The following is a 26,741-nucleotide window of genomic DNA, read 5'->3' as shown; positions in this document are numbered from 1 at the left end:
TTGTTCATGTTTGAACTATGCACGTCAATATACCTTCGTGCATTCTTTATTGTTTCTACTAGTCACTGATTGCAATCAGTCCTTAGAATACATGAGTTCACACTCCACTAAGAATAAAGTACTTCACACTCCACTTAGAAAACCTGAGTTCCCACTCCATTTAAGAATACATAGGTGTCCTTTCTACTTAGAATACATGTGTTTCCACTCCACTTAGAATACCTGAGTTTCCTCTCCACTTAGAATACCTAAGTTTCCACTTCACTTAGAATACCTGAGTTTCAACTCCACTCAGAATACATGAGTTCCCACACCACTTAGAATACCTGAGTTTCCACTCTACTTGATAAATGAGGATCCCCTTCTCTTAGAATACTTGAATTCCCACTCCACTTACGATACATGTGTGTCCATTCCACCTAGAATACATGAGTTCCCACTCTACTTAGAATACATGGGTGTCCACTCTAGTAAGAATACATGGATGTCTATAAAATATTATATAAATATGACCGGTTACCCACGACAGAAGTATAGTGTAGTAGTTCGTATGTCCGTACGTCTGGTTTACGCAATTGGTGAATATAGAAGCCCTACTGATTTGATATCAAGAAATAATTTGTACTCTTGAGATAAGCTTATTTTTTATGCAAATACTATTACAGTCATGTAAAAATAACATGTGAAAATTCAAAAGTATGTCCTGTGTTCAATGTTAGAAAGAGGTGGATTAAATTCACTTCTTGTGAATAGAACCAAACTTCATAGACCTCTTGGATTCAATCGGCTTAATTTATTTATTCATAAATATAAATGAAAATTGATTTTCGCCGATGTCGGCTTTCAAACTATTTAACTTTTTACTAATATTATTCGCTTTCACTAGAGTGATAATGAAATGCGTACTAAAAGATTTATCATGACTAAACCTCTGATGAATGAGAATGATGCGCAGAGAGCCGAAATAATTGAAAATAATGTTCAGTTTACAAGTTTACTAGAGAGGTCGTTTACCTTTAATATTTCGTAAAAACCATTCGTGTACAAAAAGTAGAAGAGTGTCGTGGGACCCAAAGCTTGTGTAAAAATGCTTTGTATTGTGTTTAAATGTAATGCGAATAACAATGACAGATAATTTCTGTTAGATAATTAGCACTCAAGCGTAAATGCCTAGTAAATGGAAAAAAATAAAGTAATGAAAATAAAATGCAACATTCAAAGCCACGGTATTTTGGCAAATTAAGTTATTTAGAAATGTAAATATAATGCATATACAAAAGTTTCAATTTTGAGTTGTAAATAGCACTTCTCATCCTTACAACACGTCCTGTTGAAAATGTTGAAGATAGATATTTTGGCAGCAGCCTAATTTTGATTATAATAGCTGTAGATCTGATGAGCTAGATTACCTGATTACAAATGAAAACTTATTGTGGAGAGGGTTGTAGCTGATTATGGTAACACTCGTTGCCCTATTTTGATTTTAAAAATACTTGTTCAACTGTACTATACAAATTTGCATTGATTTTCTTATTGTAATAAAGAAAATCATGCAATATAATAATTATTGCTATTGTTATATACCATGTTTTATCGCGTTAATACCATATAAAAATACACATTCAAATCAAAACTTCATATCACAGATTATAGACAAACAAAGCAAAATGAAATGAAAAACAAAACAACCTTTCTTAATATTGTAACGCTTAAAAAATCCAAAGCCTTATGGTAATATAAAACAGAGAACACAATCAACTAAATCATTTTATACAACATTACAAAATAATGAAATCATTCGTAATAGGTAGTGACATTTAAAAGCTAAAAAATATATGATACAGTTTTAAAATTATATATAGTCTAATAATATCTACTTGATGTTATAAATAATCAGTTTCCATATATCCTAGTGAAATAGTGAGTTTTGAGTGCTTTTTTTAAATACTAAATGAGTATTTCATCGAGACAGTTAATATTATGTCGGCTAACCTCTTTGAAATAAACAGCCCCGACACAAAGTTCTTCCTAGACCATTAACACGTGCATTATATCTTGAAAACATCCGGTAGGTGCATGTCGGCAATGTTCAAATTCCTCAAATCTTCCTCAGTCTTGAAATCAGTGAGTCTGAATATTTTAACAACGTTTGTGCACCGTTGGAAAATCTCTCTGTACAATTTGAAGTCAATTCTATCTCTCCACCACTGTGTGTTGTCCTTCTTCCGTAAGTCCTCGATGGTCTTGTTGTTAAGGTCGCCTTCGTTCGGGATAACAACGTCCAATGCCGTCGCGTCTTCCGGGCGCTGTTCCATGCCAAGAAAACTGTAAAGACTCTGTATTTTTCCACTCACATTACGCTTTAGATCATCGTAAAATACTATCTTTACCCTGCCAGGGTGCTTCTTCATTAGATCCATGGAACCATTGATAGTCTATTTCCATTTTTCTGCACAGGCTTTCTCCCATTTCAACGAAGTCACTGACAATCGACTGGAAGGAGCTCTCCAGGCGGCTATTCATGATAGCGAATGGGTTACGGAACAGTTGGATGACCTTGAGATCGGGCTTCCGGTCGAGGAGAGGACCCAATGAGTCAGTGGTGATTCGGAGCGTCTTGACTACCAGGTGCCGGAAGTTAGAACAGTACAGGGCCTGCATCGGCAGACAGATGTCCCTCGGCTGTCGTTTACTGTAACGGCACTCCGTGTATCGCCGCCAACTCGGACCTAGGAGTTTATGAATTTAATTTTCTTTGAGAAATTGTTAGGTAGCAAGTATACAGTCATATGATATAAAATGCAGCAGTATATTTAGAGGTTTAAACATGGCGGAGCCGGTCGGTCGCGCGAAAATTGGCCCGAGTACCTCATAACATCCCGCTCCAACATGTATTAACAGCTTAAAATAGTTTTTTTTTCTTCTTTTATAAATTTACTTTATTCTTCGTATGGTTTACCTACACTCCAGTTGTACATTCTTATCTATTTTAGGCTTGACGATGATGAGTAAACTTACACTCAAATGTATTCTAGTTTTTGAGAGCTAGTACAATGTTTGAAAAAGGCAAAAACTTTTGTCGCCGATTTATTTTTCCATCAGTTTCAACTTTCCAGCAACACGTTCATCCGAATTTGTTGCGTAGGAATCACTGACATCTTCCTTTCTTATGTCTTGAATTTCACAATTCAGTTTAATAAAAAATGAACTCGTAGCAAGCTGAACATCTTTTTATTATATGGTAAACAATTAGGTCTACCTCGTAGTCTTGTTGTCAATATGTATGAACAACGTTGTTGTTTTCAAGTTTGTACAATTTTGGGGCTTTGTTTGTTTTGTTGTTTTTTTGAATGGCAAACCGGATTAAAAACGGCGCCCTAATAGTATTCACTAGTAATCGAACACTAGCCATTTTCCTAAAATGCGTTCGCGTTTGCCTCCTTTTATGATTTTCACAATTAATCTGTTCAAGCAGATCAATAAATTGTGATTATTTAGTTAAGACATTAGTTCAAAGTCGCAAAATTTAATTTTAAGACGAAAATTGAATTAACGCGCGAGCCGGTTACGGGCCGTCACATGATATCGATTATAGGCCAGGGAGGCAAAACATATAATCGCCATGCAAATAATCGATTAAACCCTGTTCAACAGTGATTCTGTATTAAGTAATATACGCTTTAATTAATGCACACGTTACTATTTATAGTAACATTTTATTATAGATTTTTTTCTCGCCAAAATTGATTATCGTTTCCTCCCGTGAGATTATCACGGCACATGAGAACGATTATGGAATACTTGCCCGAACTCTCCTAGGCTTTATCGACCCTAGCTTTGCTCTCCTGTTGTAATGAACATCAAAATCAGCCGAAGAAAAAGGAAATATTTGAAGAACGGCAATATTGCAGACTTATTCTGAAAACAGCTATGAAAAGGTTGGCTATTTTAATTTCCAGTCACTCGTTATTTTCACAGTTAATACCATTCATAAGCAATTTGCTATGTCCCAGTTTTATGCTAATCATATATTTTATTATTCCACAAAATAATGGTTAAACCAGTTCAATTCATTGATAAAGGATATAACAAATGTATTATACAGGATAATACATGGTTGACCATCGCTTTTGTTGATAATTATCCCTCGGGCAATTATTTTACCACTTGGGCAATTATCAACCGAAATCCCACGATCAACCATGTATTAATCTATTAATAACTTATATTAATGTCATACCAGCAACAACAACAATAACAACAACAACAAATATCTTTATTACACTCAGGTCATACATACATGACAACATGAGGACAAATAAGTTTAGTCAGCAGTGTCTATAAAAGCTTAATTATACTAATAGAAAGAAACGATGGCTTTGTCTCGAGTGGCGGAAATACAATGGTTTTGTAATTTTTTGTCATGGTCGTACATGTATCGAATATATATATCTTATCATGGAAAAGAGGGAGACAGTTATTTTAAATATCTTTACAAAATATGAGGGATAAAAGGGATATTCAATATAGTGCCAGATTTTAAAAGGCTGTGCCTTGGACAAGCATATCGTATAGATAAATTACAAACGTTATTGGGGAACTCAGAATAATTAATTCAATTTAACAAAAACCTAGAGCAATTATACTGGCTGACATGCGTTGCGTATTAAATGTTTCACAAATAAGGCTACTCTTGTCAATAGTTTAACATTTGTGCAAGTTAACAGTTCCTTGTATATAATTGTATTTGGCCTATTGAAATAATAGGTTGGTTGGTATTTTCATCTGACATTTGAAAAGGATGGGCAAACTAATAAGTAGTGGTATTCATCACCAAGGTCTGACCTACAAATATGACAGTATCTTTCTGCGTGGTCAACATTATTATACCTTCCTATTTCAATCGGGAATTTATTGTTCGCTATACGTAATTTACTCATAAAGAGTTTCAAATTAGGAGCAAGATTTAAAAAGTATTTTTCTAATTCGAGGGTTTCCATGAACAGTGAGTAGTTTTTGCCTTTAGAGTTATTCATTACAGAGTGCCAATCTTGTTTAAACTGGTCGATAAGGACTTGTTTATGTAAATTAGGGTTTATATTTGTAGATTGTTCTAGCCATACATTGGAAAACCCAGTATGATCTAAAATTGATTTGATGTGATCCATTTAAAAGATCTGGAATTATCATTTTGCATAGACTTATAGCAAATATGTGATAATTTAGTTTGTTTACCTCGAAGAATGGATATCCAGAATGTTATCATTTTACATTTTATGGTAATTTCTAATGGGTATCGTCCAGTTTCACCATACAGCATATAAGCAGGCGTGTTCATTTTAGTTTTTGTTATTTTTCTTAAAAAAATAAGATGAACTTGCTCAATAATTTTTAGGTTTTCATAGCCCCATACCTCAGCAGAGTATACTAGTTTTGGCAACATTGTATGGTCAAATAATTGTAATTGTAAGTCTGTCGGTATATCTAGATTGTAAATACGTTTATAAAGTAAGTGCATTGCCTTTTTGGCCTGTTCAACTAAATGTCTTTTTTTGCGTTTAGAAAACTTCCAGAGCTTGAAAAGAATACTCCTAGGTATTTATATTTAGTAAACGTTTCTATTATATCTCCTATTTTGAAATTATAGCGAGTCGGCCTATTAGTGCCAAAAACAACCACCTTTATTTTATCGATATTGACCTTTAAATCAAAAGTACTGCAATAATTATCAAAATCATCAATCATTTGCTGCAAATCAGTTTTAGTTTCGCTAAGTAGCTCTGTATCGTCAGCGTAAAGTAGGGCGAGTATTTTTAAATAGGTAACCAAATTTTGTTCATTGCGTACACTTATTTCGACTCCTGTGTTGTTCAGATTAAGAAGGTAGGATGCCAAATCATTTAGAAAAATTGCGAACATTACCGGTGACAAATTTTCTCCTTGTTGGACCCCTTTATTTTTATAAATGGGCCGAATAATACCCGCTGTCCAAACTTCGGGTATATGACCGGTCTCCAAGATAATATTAAATAATTTTACATAAATTGGCATAAGAGATGAGCACGTAGCTTTAATGTGTTCGTTAAGGAAGCAATAAAATTGAGACGGGCATTTTGCGTTATTTAAATTGTTGATACATGTTTTTAATTTCACAACGGGAGAACGGCCGATTTAGTATGTCATTATTTATTGTGCGGTCTAAGGGAGGCAACTCGAAAACTTCTTGATTACTACTATCATTCAGAGTTTAGAAATGGTTATACATATCTGATAGGGGGGGGGGGGAGTAAAGAGCACAGCGAGTTTTTTTATTGACTTTGTTCAGATACGACCAGTACTCTTTGGGTTTGTGGGTTTTTAAATTACAAAGTTTACGCGCTGTTATTTCTTTATGCTTACTTATAAATTTATTCATCGTTCTCTCATAAGCGTGACTAGCATTTCTTAAGTGGCAAGCGGCGGATTATGGTCAAACAAGCATCCTGCTATACAGACCTGCATATTTGAGGTTGTCTGTGACCTGCTGCTGGACGAGACTGGATATTCGGGAGAAGTTGCAGCGGAAGATGTCCGCGAACACATCCGTCATCAGGTCGCCTACGGTGGAGTTCCTGTAAAGCATTACACAAAATACAACACGGGTAGGTACAAACATGTATCTAATCATATAATAATACACACAGTCAGAAAATAAGAATGTATAATTAAATCTCAGTTGTGTTTTAAAGAAGGAGTGTAGTTCATTATTATTACAATTCGTGGTCTTTTTACGTACAATTCGACATTGTGACGTCATGTCAGATAATAAAAGGTCACATTTCCAATCACCGTGCATTAAATGATGGTTTGAATGGAACTGTGATATATACAAGGTATAACGATGCTTTTTAATGTATATCATAAGTTGGTATGATATTTACACGGAATGTTCACGACAACCCTGGGTGTCTAAAAACCTCTTTGTAAAATGACATTGACCTTAGTGTCAATATTAACAACGCAGGTTTCTGCAACGATCTGCTCATAAAAAAGCTTATTCAAAGTTCATACTGACATCTATCTATTGTTGTTCAATCATTTTCCAAGTCGAAATATACAACATTTTGATATTGCCCTTAATATTATATTTCACTTGGAAATGAGGTTGCCAAAACTATGCGCGTTTCACACGCTCATAACCAGACAACGGCAAAACAAAAACTTTTACCGACAGTCTTCATTTCTCCGAGATTTGTTGTGTACATTTATAAAGATTTATATTTAAATGTCTAGTATACCCAACAATATAGGCACTCACATGGGTACTTCAGCCACCAGCTGCTTCATGTCACTTAGGTCGCGTGCACGGTTTACAGCAGCCAATCCTAGTTCCCTAAGATATAATAAAGAAGATGCTTGTTGATATCAGTGAAAGATCGTTTTTATTTCACGAGTGATGTTGAAAATCATATTTTGACGAACGACCATTATTTAACCAGGTAGCTTTATTGTTTTATTATACTTTGCATGATTTCGCTTTGATAAAAGTTATGCCATGTAGCTTATATGACATATCATATGCAATATCTTATAATGTATTCATACAGCCGTCAACTTCGATGTCACCACTAGCGAAGTTAACACAAAGTTCATCAAACAGGTACCTTTTTGGTCAATGTAAACAGTTCATTGCAAATAAACATTGCATATATAACAGTTTTAGATCTTGTTTTATGCTACATGGATATTCATTCAACACTCATTTTCAAACATCGGTCTGATATGCTTGAAGACGGGTCGTTTTCCAGATAAAAAGTAAAGACCACGCTTGGTTGTTGACTATTTTTTGGTGGATGGAATAAACATTTTAATGATTAGGCAAATGTTGCGTGAAAAACAAATGATTCATAACATTACATCGAATTTATGTTCTGGCATATATTTTCGTCCGTAATTTGTTTTTTACGAAATCAAATGTAAGAACATTCATTTGTAAGTGAAAAAAAGAGTTTGGAAAACAAGATAAACATTTTCTAATAAAATCCAAGTGATGTTTATTTCCAGACATATCTTTATATAATCATATGCAACCTTTTTTAAGATAAAATTGTTATTATCAGCCACACTGACCGGACCGGACCCCTAAACCTGGATGCACTGACCAGTACAGATTCCGTTACCGTTGCATCCATGCGCTACTGAATTACGTTTGACACAATTAAAGTGAAGAAAGAGTTTATGCTCGAACGGGGGTTTGAACCCGGTACATTTCGGGTCGACACCACAACCGCCTTGCTATAGAAATTAGCTCAACAGCGAGCCTGTACCCTATAGGTCTGACACTATAATATACATTCACTCCTTAGTTTGTAGTGAAAAAACACTGTTATTATTTTACTGATATAAGTCCATATTTCATCGAAAAGCAAAAAACATAAAAGAAAGTCACATATTGTGAAGATAACAGCTTCATGAAGCCGATAGCAATAAAAGAGATATTCTGACTCAATTTGCAAAACAATTTTCTATGTCTGGCTCTAAATATGGACTGTGGACAGTTTTTAATCACTTTTTTCAGGTGTATGTAGTTGTACACATTGCAGCAACTTACCTGCACGTGTTGTTAAGAATGCTGCAGACGGTGCCTGGCGACCGGAAGTACTCTTGCACAGAGAATCGCCAAAGCGGCTCGTAAAAGTAGAATGCATCAGGCCTGGAACATACAGGCAAAACAACGTCATTTACCGTTGGTGTATGCTGAGGAGGCATTAAAAATACCAGATTTACTGAAAAAATTAAATCAAGGTTTGAAACCTGAACGATGAAAACAATTACCCACTTTAATTAAACAACAATGATATGAAGCAGTGAATTCTCTGAAAACTCTCCTCAACATGTACCTAAAGCCGAAGAGATTCGATGTGAATCGGGATCCTCCGTTCTGGTAGGCATTCACCAGCAGGTCATATCTTTCCGGGGGTCGATCGTCAAGGCTGGTATAAGCTGTAATGCACATGTGACAGAGGAGGTGTTTGGTTATATACGGATGGGTTTAGATTAAAATGGTGAAATAAGCAATAAATGCTATCGCCGGCAGTATTTTAGTTTATTCAGATGGAACGCCTGGATCGGGTTCTAAGCAATATTGAATCTCTAGACCTTTTCGAACATTTTGATTTATTACATTTTCATATTCAAGTATAATGATGACGATATATTTAAGTTCATTAAAGTGTAAAGTAATGTTGGTATATTTCGACTTAGGTATGAACTATTTTTCCTGTATGTTAAAGAATGTCTGTAGCATCATGGAAACCTTGTCAATATTTAGAACGCTAATTAATTATTTCTCGCTTCAAATGTCACCATAAAACAGTTTTCACGCACCTTTCAAGAAATAATGCTTCACTCTCCTTAGAACTATTTGAAGACCGATTTGACTATTAACATAATCTGAATCATTGCGCGCATATCCATGACAACCACGAATGATCGCATATCATTACGCAATTATTTTTACTAAGCACAAAAGAGCTCCAGCGAAAAATACATTTTTACTTAATTTTGTTTAACTGAGGTGAGAGAAAAAGCGGAAAACACCCTACGCTCGGGTCGGAATGAGCCTATCTTACACTCTCGGCCATGGAAGATCCTTATAATCTCGATCGGAGAAGCCACGAGCGAAATGTTTACTTTGGTGTTAATGAGGTAAAAATAATGCGATCTTACATTGAAACATATATTTCTTTTCTGTTTAGTATATTCCTTCAACGTTCATATAAGGACATTTAATTGTGTTTTTCGGTAAAGCCGGCTATATTGTATGCGAACGTAACGTTGAAATTGTGCCCCAGCCTGTGCGCTGAGTGAGAGAAGGCTTAACTTGATTTCAAAACAATTGACAATAATATCCGACTAATGTTTTAACTATTTGAAAGGATTTACTATCAATTTTATTCACTGATAAATCTCTATAAACCATCTAAAAGCATATTATAAATTTAGCGTTACATTAAACGTTCTATAACATTAAGTTTAATCTAGGTCAGAATACTTTTAATAAATCGAAAAAAACAAGCTTAAATTGCTGCAATAAAATTTACTTTAAGCGTTCGGAAAAAAGTTGTTTAAATAGGTTTGTTTACTAATCAATTAATGCCATAGATAGTCGACTAATGCAATTCATATTACATACATACGTACATACGTATATACATAATACATACATGCATATATACAATGTTGCAGCATTCATAGCCGTAAGACATAGTATTTGAAACAAATCACATATAAAGACATATTCCATAGAGAAGTAGATTATTTAGTATAAAAAATATTCTAAACAATATTAAGTTCTCGATCGTAAAACAATGCATGAAATATTTATTTTTACATTTTGCACACTTCTTCTGCTGCCTGATGACGTAAGTGTAACGAATATTTGTTTTGTTTGCCAATGGAAAAATATGTTTTAGGTATTCTTTTCGTAAATTATTATATTTTGGACATACCAAGAGAAAATGATATATTTATTCTCGAGGACATTCATGCTGCAAAATGTACATATTCGATTCTATTTGGTCTTATTAGATATTTTTCTTCCTTAAGTTAATTCTTTAACCAGCTAACCATGTGTCTTGTTTGTTTGATTCATAAATATCTGTATTCCATGACTGTTTATATATATCGAGTAGTCTTTGTTTTAATATTTGGATCGGAATGGTTTGTATACCTTGATTCAAGCAAATCACTGACATTCAAATTGCATACAATATTTTCTTTATCTCTGCCCAATTCAGTCCATTGTAAGTATAAAAAATTTAACTTCACTTTTTAACATTGCATACGTTTTATTTCATTGGTGATGTGTATTTAGATTTTAAAATTATTATCCAATATTTAAGCATTCTTATTTTTCGTTTAATGATCATTGGGTGTCTACAAAATCCACCGTATAGCGCAGATAGATTGGTACTTTTTCTGACGTTTAGCTTTTTCTCATATTTGTTCATTGAATTAACTTTATGTCATTTGCTGGATGATATCCCTTGATTTCTGATCCGTAATTAAGAATTGATTTGAGCAACGTTATTCCAAAATATTTGGATGATTCAATTATTTCTAGATTTGAGTTTTTAAGTTGAAAGTGTACTTAGTTTTTTATCCCTCTTTCGAATATCATTATTTAAGTTATTGATGTATTTACTTTTAGTCTTGTAGATCATTGCATATTGATTGCAGGGCGTGTGGTGTCTGAGCAAATATAACAGCGTCATCGACAAATAAAAATAGTTATAATTTAACATCATTAATGGCGCAAATACCTTTAATAGTATTATTAACATTTAAAATATATAATTCACGAAGAAAACAACATCCGACTTTTCCACCATTTCTTTTCTTTGCAATATTTGAATGTATTGTATACAATCAATCGTAGACTTTTCGTTTTGAAAACCAAACTGATTCTCATAATTTCATGGTTAGAAAAGCTCCACTGTGTCAGTCTATCAAGCAATATTTTAGAGTAAATTTTAGAAAGAATATCAATGAGGGCTATTCCTCTATAGTTCTTTGGATCGTCCACACTGCCCCCTTTCAAAACAGACATTTTAATACCTTCCTCAAAGGATTTGAACATTCACCTGTTGAAATATTCGATTTAATAGTTGTAATAAAAACGGTGATATATCGGTAAATACAGTTTTATACATTTTTGCGATTATTCCATCTAAACTGCTAGTATTAAAATACTAATTCCATTATCTCCGCTTATGATTCACTTCGTTATCAAGATAATCATCGCTAATATATCCTCTTAATTCTGGGTTAATATTATTTAAGGAACGAATTGCGGGATTGATGTCATCATCGGGGTATAAACGCAATTTTATCAAATGACGTCAAGATAACGCGGGAAAAGATCAATCAGTTGAAATCACCTTTAAACGAAAAATTGAGACACTTATGGCAACGATACATTTAACATATCATAATTTAACTCTTTCTAAAATATTTATTTTATTTTTATGGCACCTATTGACACAATTCAAACAATAACAAGATCAGCAATGTTCATGTTTACTATTGTTATGCGACGACTTGCGATCCGAACATATCAGAAGATGTTGCGTTCATCAATTGATAAACGCAAATGCCGAAAGGCATTTCATTTAGGGAATAGAAGTTGGGGTTTAAATATTGTTTGTTGTACTCAATAGCGTTTTAAAATGATCATTAATATCCGACGCATTTAGATTCACATAAATTGGAGGGGGGGGACTTTTTTGTATTGACTCATAACTCTTTTTCCAAAATTCCCTAGGTTTTAATTTATTCAGATTTGCCAAGTTTCTTTTTCCTTCAAATTAAATTTGTTTTTATAATTGCGTTTCTACCTTTAGTTGGACTTTGCTTCAATGAATTCGTATTTGTTCATGAATGATATTTTTTGGCATAAGAAGTGAATAATCCACTACGCCTGACCAATTCATTGAACGAAACGTATAATCGCGCACACGCTGATCGCTGTGCAGTCGACCATTACCAATAATATGATAATCATTTTCAATATATCTGTCAAATAAAAGGTGATAATTCTCAAAACCAAGTTATATTTCTTCCAAAAAAATCAAATCTGTCTTTCCCTATTATTTTAGAGTTTCTTTGGGGGTTATATGTGTTAAATTGTGTTGTTTGACTTATTCCCAGTTATATGTTCACATAAATAATCTTTAATAATTAGATTTAAGCAAGTATGTTTTGAAACCCAAATTTCTGATAAGAACAAAATGTCATACTTTTTAGTAATGTATATAAGAATATTATACGTATATATGTCTAAAGCGAATATCAGACATTTTTCTCGAAAGACCATTGACATTCCATAATATAAAGCCAAGCTCTCTGACTCGTCTCGACTGTCTTTAACACTTTAGTTTAAAGGTCACGTAGTTTTCCGAATACATTTTCTTTTGTTGAATTTCAGTTGATGTTAAGTTATTTCCGATTATTCGGGCGGTGTTTCCACTCTTTAGCGACCTTCACGATGGGCTAGAGTGTCACCGTACTCCTGTGAGGATTGAACTCCGATTTAAGAGTAGTTTTTATGTCCAATTCGAGGGATCCCCCTTACTGCCTCTCGGGAGTTGTAGTTGTGGAGCTTAACCACAATAGGGCAAGTCATACATGTCCCCTTGCATCGAGCCCAAGCGATTGGTCGAAACTCATTACGTCTGTGCCAAGCTGTTATTTATAACTTGATTAAGTCTTACGAGCTATTCGCAGTTCTCACTATTTTCTCGAGTATATTCGGATATTCCGTAGAACAGAAGGGTGTCTCTCATCGCCCGCGCTTTCATATTTAGGAGTTCCTCTTTGGCATTTTCCTCTCCTTGTTGACAAGAATGTATCGCACTTTTACAAAAATGTATTTGTTTCACTTGTTAAACTTGTACATATTTAATATTTTTATCAAAGCTTACTTAATTTTGAACTCTAGTATCCCGTTTTCCAGAAGCATAGCCCATACCCCATAGGTCGTTAAAACCAATCCTTTTTAAGGACATGTTGAACGAAGATACCTCAGCATCTGGACATGGAAACACATTACAATGAATCATCTTCCGAATGAAATATCTTCCGATTGTATGTTCATGAAAAGAACTGCAAAATTATTTAATTCGCAGATGGTTTTACAAAACAAAAGCAACACCAGTTATTATTTATCTGCTTGTAAGTCAATAAAAAAAGATATTCCTTGCAAAAAACATATCAGTCTCTACGCATAGTTTCAGTCAAACAATGATCTCGTAATGATATTTGTTGTTGTTTTTATATCGTAATCTTTTCTCGATCTCAGTTTACGGGTTAGAATCCACTCGGAGTACTCTAAACAATAACGATGTATGCTCAATTTTGATACAAAATAATGCTTATGTTTATTAAATCGAGGGGTACCTGAAATGATAAGCAGGAACAGAAGCAGCGTGCACACAACGGCGACCAAGAACAACAGCAACTTCTGCATCTTGGTTCGGGGTGTCGTCTATAACGTAAATGGGCACAACTCAATACTCAATTTGAATATTATCAGTTTCCCAAAAATATCTATAAAAATGTAAGTTCTTCATTTGTATAAGGGTTACGTAACGGCGGGTTATTGTTAGGATTAATTGTGGTTGGTTACTGCAGGTTAGGCTAAAATATTCGGTGTAACATTGCTGGCTGCGACTCTGACATTCTGATAATGTTGTGTTGCAGCGGTATTTAAAACAGTTTTTTACCTATTTCCAAAATTAGTATAATGATTTGATCGGACAATTTGTTTGAAATGGTTCGGTGTTAACAGTTTGATACGTTTATATTAATTTAAAATAACACTCACCAAATGCATGTTTATTTTCGTCTGAGTGTTAACTCCTACTGCATCTATATGTAGCAGTCCTACACTCGGTTCTACTTCCAACAATTGGTTCTTGAATACTATAAGATGTTAAAAAATACTAATGGGCGTCTAAAAATAGTTGCCCAACACTAAACACGTGTATCCAAGTCATGTACAACTACTAGTATTGAAGTCCGCTTAACTTAGAATACATGGATGTCCATGTGTCTTAGAATACATTAGTTTACACTCCAGTTAGAATACATGCGTTTCAACTACACTTAGAAAATTTGTTTCTACTCCACTTAGAATACTTTAGTTTCCACTCGTCTTATAATACATGAGTATCCACTCTACTTTCAATACTTGAGTTTCCACTCCACTTTAAATACTTGAGTTTCCAACCTACTTGAGAATACTTGAGTTTCCACTCTAGTAAGAATGCTTGAGTTTCCACTTTACTTAGAATACGTGAGTTTCACGCTCCACTTCGACTGTCCACTCTTGTAAGAATAAATGGGTGTCCATTCCACTTCAGAATACATGAATGTTAACTCCAGTAAGAATACATGGATGTCTATAAAACCTTATTTCAATATTGTAGGTTACCCACGACAGAAGTATAGTGTAGTAGTTCGTATGTCCGTATGTCTGGTTTACGTAATTGGTGAATATGCAAGTCCTACTGACTTGATATCAATTGTGTAATCAACATTTAAACACAAGGTATTCGTACTCACGTGATAAGCTTATATTTCATGCAAATACTATTACAGTCAGTCTTCTGCTTAGGACGAAAGCTAGGGATCGAATAAAATGTGAAAACTCAATGGTATTTCATTTATATAAGGTTGTAAAGAGGTGGATTGCTTTTAAAACTTGTGAATAGAAAAAACGTCATGGACCCCTTGTGATCAATGGGATTAATTTATGTATTCATCAATTTAAAATGGATTTTGGCCATCGTCTGCTTTCAAACTATTTTTTGTTCACTAGTATTGATTATTCGAGTTTACCAGAGTGATGACACTATGCGTACTTTCTACATCCACGGCACTAACCTAGTATTTTATTAATTCTGTTACTTTGTATATTAAAAACGATAAATTAAATTTAACAAATACCTTTTTACAAAGGGGGACAATTGTTTTTCCCTGTTGATATCGGCACACTAGATACCTATATTTAAATATGCCAAATAATAGTTCTTGAAAAAACACAATTTTATTCCATACGTTTACAGTCAAAGTAATTGCATTAAAATACGTCAAATACGCAAGTCAAAGACTACAGCATACCGGTCAAGGTTCAAGATCAGCAGTGTTTACAAACAATCACCACATGTTAAATTGATTTAATTCATGTTGATATTAAACGATAAAGTGAAGTTCAGAACTGCACCGGCAAAGAGATAATTCATTTCTGTTGTTAGTGAGATTTTGTCATTCACCATTTCATTGACATGTAAATGACTATCATTCAGTGTGTCTATACCACGTGATAAATTACGTTATATATGCTATGTCGGAAGGCAGTATTTAGCTAAAAATGAACACTTAAATCAAAGATAACTTTTCTTTTACACCACCATTTTAAATGAAACAAAGGGCAGTCTATGCCGCTTAAAGAGCCATGCATTTGTTTTATTACCGAAGTTTGATAAAGTCATTAGATTCATCAAACACTTCGACAAACCTGTTTCCAAAATCATGTTTTAACAGTGCTTCGTCAGACGGCCGTATTGTGAAAAGGTTTGTCGAAGTGTTTAAAAAAATCAAACTCGCAATTAAGCTCTGGTAAAGGCCGAAGGCAGGGCTCCGTAAGCGGCGTAGACTGCGCTTTATTTCATTTAAAATGGTGAAGAAATAGTGAAGTTATCTTTGTTTAAAGTCTTCTTCTTTTCAAATCAAAATATTGCCTTCCGACGTAGCATTTATGACGCAATTTATCACGTGGTATACACACACTGATCATTGAATGCTGCACTGTTTTCAGCGTTTGCTGTAGGGGTAATATTTTCACATCAAATGTAGACATTATGGCCGAATTATTTGTTAGTGTCATAAGTATGCAGAGTGAAGAAACTGAAACATTATTTGTGCTTTTCGTTTGGCATTTCAGAATAGAACAAGTACGAAAGGAAAGAGTTTACTATAATCCATCAAAATGTAAAGTTTTCGTATTTAATGAAAATAGAAAGAGCAATAGGACATGGAAACTTGGCGATTATTTACTTGATGAATCCGTAATAAACAATTAAGTATCAATGAAAACATTACAGAAAGCTGTCATAAGCTTCGAAAACACGTTTTTCAGTGTGACAAACTGCGGAATTGGTCAAAACGGGCTTAATATCACCTCAAACGCATTTACCAAACGAAAGTTCTTTCAGCCGATCTATACGGGAGCGAACTCTGGAACGGTGTCACATCGAACCAGTTGCTCCCCTTGGAAAGAATCCACCGGCAATGCATTAAGTGGTACCAAGGGCTCCCAAAGGAATCACGCAAAAACGTTGCACTCAGGTGTCTTGGATTCCAATCATTTCAAAATAAAATTGATTCTAATAATAAATCGGATTTTTATGTCAATTATGTCACGCTGATCCAAATATGAAATTAAAAACGTCTTTGTCAACAGACTTTTGTCCTTTATATCACAGCCTTTAAAACTCAGGGATTTAATCCTTCCATATTATTGAACAAAGTAAAAGCATTTGAGCTACAGATAATTCAAAACATACAAACAATAAGGAGGGATGCATCCATAAACAGTGAATAAAACGCAGAAGTTAGAATTAACCATAATTTGTTTACTAAGTCTCTTCTTCTTACATCATTGACAACCGTAGCTAGTTCGAAGTTGTTATACATTATATCATTCCTATGGTGCTCAGTTTTATCGTATGTCGCCTGAGTAGTATTGCAGTCATAGAGCATTGATCGGGATCGTCTTCAGCGGCGTAAAATCAAACTCTGGTTACTGAGCTGTAGTTTTTCACATAAATATAATTTTTAACCGAATCGTTAAAAATAACTTAGTATTTAAATTTAAATGTGTTTATTGAAATAGCTTGGCCTTTTCATTTTGCAATTGTTGTACAATATTTTAAAGTTAAAATTATATATGACCATAAAAAATGCATTTGATTTTCTATACATTTAAGTCTCGTGTATCTTTTTAATAAACGATATAATCAGACAATAGAAAAGTCAGAATGTCTTCCCTTAAATGGATTTGTTTTCAACTATTTGCACTTTTCGAATGGTATATGCTAAGCCCCAAAAAGGTAAAGGATCGCTGTCGATGTTGACATTAATGCTTCACTGTGCCCATTTAAAACTGGCATACTTTAAACAATAGCAACTTGAATGCAGACAGATCCGTTTTTGTTCCGGATTGAATATTGACATAAATCCATTCTTATTGCCTCTTTATGTGCCTTTTTTCGACACGGCAAAAACATAATCATTAACAAACCACTTGTTGATTAAAGTCATTCTACTGCCATTCAAATGGGAAAATGTCCTGCGTAACTTCTGTCATGTCATTGTCCAATTAAGGTCACTTGAGGCCACCGTTAGTGGAACGGACAATTGCGCGATACGTAGTTTAAGTTTATAGTCATATCATACAAGCGTGACTGACATGGCATCAATGACTAATGCTGACTGCTTCTTTTATGTTTAGATAATGTTTCTTCTTTAAATTATTCACTGTTTGTAACATACATTAATATCATGTCTACAAACTATTGTTTTGATATGCAAATACATTTTTGCTGATAACAGTTCTTGTTTCAATCAGTAATAATTATTTAACGGGTTCTACCAACTCACTATGACGGAAGTCTATAGTGTAGACTATTGGGCACATGTTACTACATTTTCCCATGCTATAAAGGTTTATTACAATATCTGGATTATAAGTATGATTTACAATTTGTACTTCTATCAATTTCATATAAAGCTTAAGTTATACTTTTTCATATGATTTTATATTCAGAGTTTACTCTCTGATGTCTATTAATAACTGTATATGCAAATCTTTTTAGTTTCATTTTGTTCGTAAATGATTCATTGGGAAATATGCTTATTTTGAAATTAAATATGGAATAGATTTCTTTAAGTAGCTTGTTTGGAATAAATTATATCATTAAAACATTTTATAATTAGCAACCTATAGGCTTGTTATAAAGTTGTTTAGCTTTGTCTTTTGGTTGATTTTATAACCAAATTAAACTGTGCTACTTGTATCTATATTCATATCTAACAAACCATACTTGGATTGGTTTTTCTTTCTACATAAAGACCGACTGAACGTGTTGTAGCATGATTTCTGTCTTCAAACGATGTCTTCACCATTTAAACTATGTAATATAAACATTATTCAACTACTAATATTTATCATGCTCAATGAGAATTTTCCAGAGACATCTGGCCCCAATTTCTCGAAAGTTCTTAAGCTTAACAGGCTTAAGTCGCTTATTTCAATTAGCCAAAAAACATACTGAAAATGGATTTTGATAAATGAAAAATGGTTTATTCTGATAATCATACAGATTATTACTAAATAATTTCTAAAAAATCTTGAATAAGTAGATATAACACATTTTATAGAACAACAAAAATAGTGAGATTAGCTTAATCCTGTTATAAGGGACTTAAGAAGTTTCGAGAAATTGGGGCCAGTGTTATTATGTGACTTTCATTTTTCATCTTTTCTAAAACGTATTTTGTACTTGTATATATATATATATATGTTTCAGTTAGTTTTGTTATTGTGTTTTCTTGATGCATGTATGGTGGGGCGCTATACACTCCACCCACATGTTTGTTTTATATGAATAAATTTTATGAAAAAGAAAAAAAATAACTTCCCTGGGCTCTGGTATGGTGGTGCGTGGATTCCCTATGGGCAACTCACATTTTTCATATAGGTTTTCCAATATAAACTTAATTATTGCACATGAGATGTGAAATTTCTCTTGATTTTTATAGTTATAAATAAATTACTTGGAGTTCATCTTTTTATACTGTGTTTGTCAATTTTCGACACTCGACAGGATTATTTCAAACTTACAGCCTAGAGTTACATTATAGCTTGCCTGAGCAGCTAGGTGTATCTAAGGCATTTATTAGTTTCATAGTGTTATTTCCATTTGAATTTAATTAATGAACTTGAATTCTTGAATAGATTGTATAAAAAATGGAAACATTTTAGTTGTTCTTCACACCCAACCTCCCTGCCTTTGCCCTGTGTCGAACCTGACGGTTCTTGTAACTGCCCGTGCGGCTTACTACCACTCGTTGTGGTTCGGTTACAATTATAATTATTGTTTTGATATTCAAATACATTTTTGCTGATAACAGTTATTGTTTTAATCAATAATAATTATAATGGTAATCGGACATTTAGCCTTTGTACATAACATTTCGAGGGAATTAAATGTGACATGTACATTGGCCATTCCCGGAAAATATAGCACAGCGCGTCCATTATATCGTAATAATCATAACTGCCGATAATCTACTGAAACTGTTCTACTACTAATCGTATTTATTGTATGACAAAGGAAGCTGTTATGAATGCTGGCCAGATTTAGGGGAAGTACGTGTGGTGAATGTTAGTATGGGTATTATGGTGATCATAAACTATTTCCGTCTGAGTTCACTTTACTGAATGTCATGCTACAATGGAAAAATGAAACAACCTATTTTTATCGAGCATTTGAATCGGAAAATATATTTGTATGTACACATGGGTACGTTAGTCCTGAACAACACTTTAAGTGTGTATCAACAGAATGTATCGGGAACAAATTTTAATGAATGTATATGCCAAACAAGTTGAAATTGATGCATGCTGTGAATGTCAAAAAAATTGCAAAGATGATGTTTGTATGGATTGGCCAGAGTGTATTTCAGGTTGCATTGATGAGTTTTATAGTCGCATTTGTTCTCAATTATGTTAGTCCTTTAGTGTCGACTATAACTGATGGTAATTCTCTGAATTGTATCTATAACCTCTATTTGCATGAAAATGGACACTTAACTAGAAGAACGGGGAGTGTTATTCCAACACTTGCAAATGTACAGAACTCCTAATCAATTCCAATGATGACCCAAATCAGCTTTCTTGTCGTGAGTCGTCAATTTGTGTACACATCTTTCTGTCAATGGACCATTTTGCAATGAATCAGGTAGATCGCCATGCCTTGAAAACGTTATGAATAAAAAATAATGGTTATGGTTCCATTGTTGCTTAGGAGATTTCATCGCGACTTCGTGTGGTACTGTCCTGTGGTAAACGTTTAACAAAATGAAGTTGAAAGTGATGGATACTTAACAGTATACCAAGTCATAAGTCGTGTTTGTGTTTTTTTCTAACTATCGACCCGCTCGATGAATTTAGAGTTACCTGATCAATGTTCATCTTGTTTAGAAGCCAGACATAGTGTACATGTCATTTGATCGAGGGTTAAGGTTAGATTAGGAAAACAAATTTCAAATGACCATTATTTTTATCATTAATACAAATTCAAACAACTGCATTATTATCGTATTTTGTACTTATGTAAAGCCCATCGCCATTGTATTGACTACACATGAAACAAACACCAATAACATTTAACGTAAATTGCCCGTTTATTTCCGTTCACACTTCTTTCCGTTAATAGTAAAATGAGATCAAATGTATAACACACGCGTTATTAACATAACAATCACATGATTTTGTATATATTGTTTCTAATTCTGATATCTTTTTCTTATATTAATCATGGACTAGTTCTCTTAGCAATGTATCTTTAAATGGTTGTATCGCACTTTCAACATCGTAATGCTCGTAGGAGTAGTGGACGTATTGTATTGTATTATAAGGATCACTTAAAATGGACTTGAAATTATCAGAAATCATCACGATAAAATTATTTGGTTAAAGCCAGATCATTCATTTTTTAAGACTAAATAAGATATTTATTTATGTGGTGTCTACTTATGGGGTTGACAACCGCCAGCTTATAATGTTTTTAATAATGCTGATTTATTTGACACGCTTGAAAACGATATATCTGAGCTCAGTGGTTTAGGCTGTGTAATTATAAATGGCGATCTAAATAGTAGAACTAGTAAAATGCATGATTTTATTATGCATAATAATGTTTATATTTTATTTAACGATTTAGAATATGACCCAGACAGTACCCCTGTGCGGGCCTCCATCGATATTGTAAATAAAAGTCACACTATCAAGTTATTAGATTTATGTAAATCGTCATCGATACGCATTGTTAATGGTAGAGTAGGCCGCTCAAATAATTATACATACTTTTCAAATAATAGTTGTTCGTTATAGGTTATCTATTGATGCATGAACGAAACTTTTCAATGATTGGCGACTTCAATATTTGTCCATTCATTTCATGGAGTGACTTTTGCATTTTAAATTGCTATGTAATTATATTACACGAGAAGATCAAGAAAGATCAGAGATAACGTACAAATGGAACAATGAACAGAGAGAACAGTTTCGCCCAGGAAGTCTTTGCTATACTTCGTTTTTACCATAAAAACAACAACACAAATGTGCAATACCAGACGAGTTGTTTATTAGATGATGACGTGCAGTCAGGTTAAGTAAGTATAAAACGAGCACATGTATTTATGTAGAGCACAACACAATAAAATTCCCTGGCTAATAAAGTCCTATGCAGTGCAACCGACCGGCCACGAAAAACCAGAGACGGTTAACTCTGGAAACCTGTGTTCGTTTGCCTAGTGTCGATCCACAAAGTACGAGGGGTGATCCAGAATTACGTGGACTTCTTACATATTTTCTATATTTTTCGTCCAAAGTATTCTGCATAGACGGTATGAAATTTAGGTCTATAAAATTAATGAGTATTGCAAAATTACGGAATGTAAAATAACAGGAACGCACGGTCGGCACACCGTCTTAAATTAACGTTTACAATCTTTTTATGTATCTCTTACAACATGCTTTTCTTCCATGTTTATCTATGAAATTCCGCCAAATTACGTCACATACTACGTTGACTTCATACTAATATACTGTTCAAGTTTCTTAAGTCATTTCCGTTTGAAAGTTGTTATATTCTGACTTGATTACAAGCACAGTCTAGGACACAACATGGCGTCATCGGACTTTGTGGAAGCGCGAGACGATGAAGTTTTGCATTTATGATAATGATGGCCGAGGTGAAAATGAAGCAACATGTGTCGTTCATTAGTATTTAACTGGCATTAACGTTTAAGAGAATGATGATATTCCATAGAAGACGATAAGGAAAAATCCAGATGAAGACGAGTGGCACGACGTTTTTGACGTTGGTGAAGAACGTCATCAGAGTGGATCGCCATTTGACGGTTTTTGTTGAAGAAAGCATCGTCGGGGCAGGATACGGAAGTGCAAAGAGTTTTAAGAGACGATTTAGGGGTTCATTTTTTCCATCTATTTATATTTTTATAATATATGCAGTGGATTACGCGCCATGTGTCAGTGTTGTTAGGTAATGCTTCGAAAAAATATGACGCTTTATGAGCGCAACGTCATCGACGTCATTGGACTGTGCCGGTCGGGTTCAACCATGTATCGTCATTTGATTGCAATTCAGCGAAAATTCAATGTTTTGCTCTGAAAATTGCAGGACTTATGTAGAATATGTTATATGTATTGAATGTGAAGTTTTTAAGTTCTATGTGAAATGATGTTTGAATTATTAAAAAAGTCCACGTAATTCTGGATCAACCCTCGTATGAATGTCGAACCTCATTCATTTGTCTGGTTTCAATATGGATATAAAACAGTGAAACAAAATCACCAAAAATATTGAGGTGAAAATTTAGGTTACGAAGTGAACTGAGTGAAATCGACTGGTAGAATGACTCTACACGCTAATATACCAATATAGCACGAAATCCTCGTGCAAGACTGACCACTACTGTATTAAAATACTATCATTTCGCCAAGACAAATATTTCATGCTATACTAACGAAACGCGTGAAATGAATAGTCTTTGCTATACTTCGTTTTTACCATAAAAACAACAACACAAATGTGCAATACCAGACGAGTTGTTTAGAATACAAAAAGAGCGGGCTCGAAAAATGAGATGAAAAGAATAGCTTATCAAAAAGATAATATGTTTTGCAAAAAAACAAATGACGAATTTTGAATCATTACACTTAAAGTAATCTTTAAAGAAAAAAACAAACTACAAAGCTAAAGATTTAGACACTTGCAACCTCCTCTCCAAGGAGTCACAGACATATCTGTCCTTACTATTTTCGCTCTTCCAGCGACCATGACGTTTCCAACAACGATCGTTAACACCAGCATTCGCCGCGCACGTGGCGCCACCTGCACGCAAAGAGTGCAAACCTATGTTCGAATCCCCAACCACTTCTCTCAATCTAGCCAAAAGATACTCACGAGTTCTCGTGTAACTCAGTGGCTTATTCTTTAAAATGAGTTTGCATTTATCTTTCGATCTATTGATAGGCCGAAAAAAACACTATTTTTCAGACTAGACAAATTTGCTGCGCTAAAATACCTTTGTAACAAAGTGTATGGACAAGCCGCTGTAGAACCAATAGCAATATCTACTTTATCGCCCCTGCGATACTGGTCAGTCTTGCTTCCCCTTATAGCTATTGTGAAGTAATCATCGTAAAACTTTATATCGTTACAATGCAAATGAATCAATTCATCAAAACGCAAAAAATCCATTAAACGCTAAAACAATCATACATAAATCACGTAGAATGTAAACATCTGTAGTGCTAGAATACTTGTTACACAAACTTATTAACGTGTCAGTTAAAATGGGATCCTTACGTTGTGTCGGTTTTGAAAGGATTCTTTTTTGCAGTTTCGAGCAGGTTTGACACGAATGAATTAGCAGTAGGATCCGGTAAATTCCTGAGTGAATGTGCCCATTTAATGCTGTACACAGTTGCGCTTATCACAGAACTAGAAATGCGTTTGTCGATTAATTCAGTCAAATATAAGGCAACCTGATTTGGTGAAGCTGGAATTGCTTACCTCCCTTTGATGTAATGAAATGCTTCCACTTGTTAAAATAACTCATATACTTTATGTTCGTATTGTCACTCCTTGCACCCGCCAAAAAGTTCGCCATCTTGTCCGACAGATTACCGAATACGTCACCATCCAATCCACTGGTGCTTAACTCGTTTTGGATACCCTCTCTCAGGTTTAGGCCTGCGAAACATAAACATACATGAGTTACATAAATCTCAAAGCCACAAATCCAAATTTAAGCGGCCTGCCGTCAAAAATTCCGTTCCTTCCGTGTCCCCGCCTTGTGAGACGGCCAGGCTGAAAAACAATACAATCATGTACAAAACCAGCCTTTTCGCCGTCACTCTGAAAACATATTGGCCAAAACGGAGCAGATTTCCACATAGGAACTAACAATGTTGCTTTACACTGTTCTTTTTTATCTTAATAATGCAGTCATTGATCAATCTCGGTGGAGGAACTAGCCAATTGTTCTCTCCCGACCATTGTACACTAAAAGCGTCAACGGACGTAGTACCCGGACACCAGTACTTTGAATTAAAATTGGCACATTTCGCATTGTAGCTGCATGCAAAACGAGCACATGTATGCGGTCCCCATACACTTTCTAAGTCATTAAAACAAATTGCTTAATAGACCAGTCATCACTATCCGTACACCTACTCAGAAAATCAGCTTCAGTATTGTTTTCCCGAGGTACCCACTTTGGGACGAGTGTAATATTGTGCGTGTTACATACATTGTCAACATTCAAGGCAATATCATGCAAATAAGGCTTTTTACTGCCAACCTTCAAAATGCTAGGCACATTTTTATTGTCTGAATTAACAATGATCTCACGCCCTTCCAGGCAGCCAACTGAGCTATGTAAAACTCTGTATACAACCTCAAGCTCTCTCCAAGTCGAGCTTAAATCACTCTCAGTTTCACACCAACAACCTACCACGACGCTGTCGTCAATGCCTTCAATATAACCACCAAACCCAGCTCCACTGGCGTCACAAAAGACGACTGCTTGATCGCTTACAGCACCCACGTCAGGCACCACAACCTTACATTCCGCCCGCCAATGTCCCGAACGCCCGCATCGGAAGCAGAGGCCCAGACGCCTCGTCTGCGTACCACCGCCACCGACCACAGGTATCGTAGAAGGGGTCCTGCTTCTCACGTCGACATTGTCCGATGAAGGAACTCCGTGATAGGGCGCGAAACGCCGACCACGTGACAGCCGGTCTTGACGCAACTTCCGGTCCGCTTTCATCTGGGCCCTGTAGATTTTCTTCTCGTCATCCGAGTCTTCTGCAAGAGGGTGAGCCTCATACTCTTGAACAACTTTCCATCCACTATCAGAGGAATCCGCAAGCTTAATCATTTTTTGTCTATGAGATAAAATGTCCATACCCTCTGAAATTTTCCTGTGCGCCTCGGCCACGGGTTCCGCGGAGTGGTTACTCAAGGAGTCCTGGAGATAGCCGTCAGCTTCTTTCAATTTGCCAAGAACTTTCGCGTTGACCTTATGCTGTTCTTCATTTCCCTTTTGCCGGAAAGAAAAAGACTCGTGCTGGGCGAGATTCTCTTGTATCGAAGAAAGCTGAGCTTGAGAAACGTGTTGCCTATCCGAAATACGCTTTTCAAAAGCATCCAATTTATTTGTAATAATGTTTTCTAAATTAGATAAAATGTTATTTTCTTCCATGGCTGCACGACCTTCAAAACTAGAAATTTAGGTTACGGAGTGAACTGAGTGAACTCGACTGGTAGAATGACTCTACACGCTAATATACCAATATAGCACGAAATCCTCGTGCAAGACTGACCACTACTGTATTAAAATACTATCATTTCGCCAAGACAAATATTTCACGCTATACTTACGAAACGTGTGAAATGAATATTATTGGCTGTCTGCCACAATTCAATACAATTGTTAATAATATTGATAGCACTGGACAATATGTAGATGATGTTGTAAATGATTTTTCAAATCTTATACAATCTTTGCCTGATCCTTTATTCTCAAAATTATTATAGTTATAAACCTTAAACTTTATTTCTTTTTGCGTGCTTGTGTGAAAACAATGACTGTTTTGGCGCTGAATGAACTTTATTAGAAATTATCTTTATTTGTCAAACAAACTCTGAGTATTAGCAGATCAACTTTAAATATTGATTTACAATTATAACAGTTTTGTTCATCCTCACCTGATTTGAATATACACTTTTTAATATACATATGATTTTATTTCATATAATGTATAACCTATGTCATACCATATGTTTATTTATTGTTCATTTGTAGTTAAAGAAAAT

The 26,741-nt window shown here is 34.6% G+C and overlaps 1 protein-coding gene across 1 annotated transcript in view; it reads right to left on the bottom strand.

Moving 5' to 3' along the window:
• Nucleotides 1-1,756: 1,756 nt before the first annotated feature.
• Nucleotides 1,757-26,741, bottom strand: part of LOC128239409 (carbohydrate sulfotransferase 3-like) — a 102,011-nt gene continuing 77,026 nt past the window's right edge. The window contains exons 3-7 of the mRNA XM_052956036.1: nucleotides 8,880-8,982; nucleotides 8,591-8,692; nucleotides 7,298-7,372; nucleotides 6,496-6,611; nucleotides 1,757-2,729 (exon numbers count right to left, since the gene is read on the bottom strand). Coding sequence (XP_052811996.1) covers nucleotides 2,368-2,729; nucleotides 6,496-6,611; nucleotides 7,298-7,372; nucleotides 8,591-8,692; nucleotides 8,880-8,982 — 758 coding nt within the window. The 3' untranslated portion in view covers nucleotides 1,757-2,367. The remainder of the gene's footprint in view (nucleotides 2,730-6,495; nucleotides 6,612-7,297; nucleotides 7,373-8,590; nucleotides 8,693-8,879; nucleotides 8,983-26,741) is intronic.

This window comes from Mya arenaria, chromosome 6 (genome assembly GCF_026914265.1).
Source record: "Mya arenaria isolate MELC-2E11 chromosome 6, ASM2691426v1".
NCBI classification, from domain to species: domain Eukaryota; kingdom Metazoa; phylum Mollusca; class Bivalvia; order Myida; family Myidae; genus Mya; species Mya arenaria.
The sequence above is the reverse complement of the archived record's forward strand: the minus strand, read 5'-3'. Positions and strand labels throughout refer to the sequence as shown.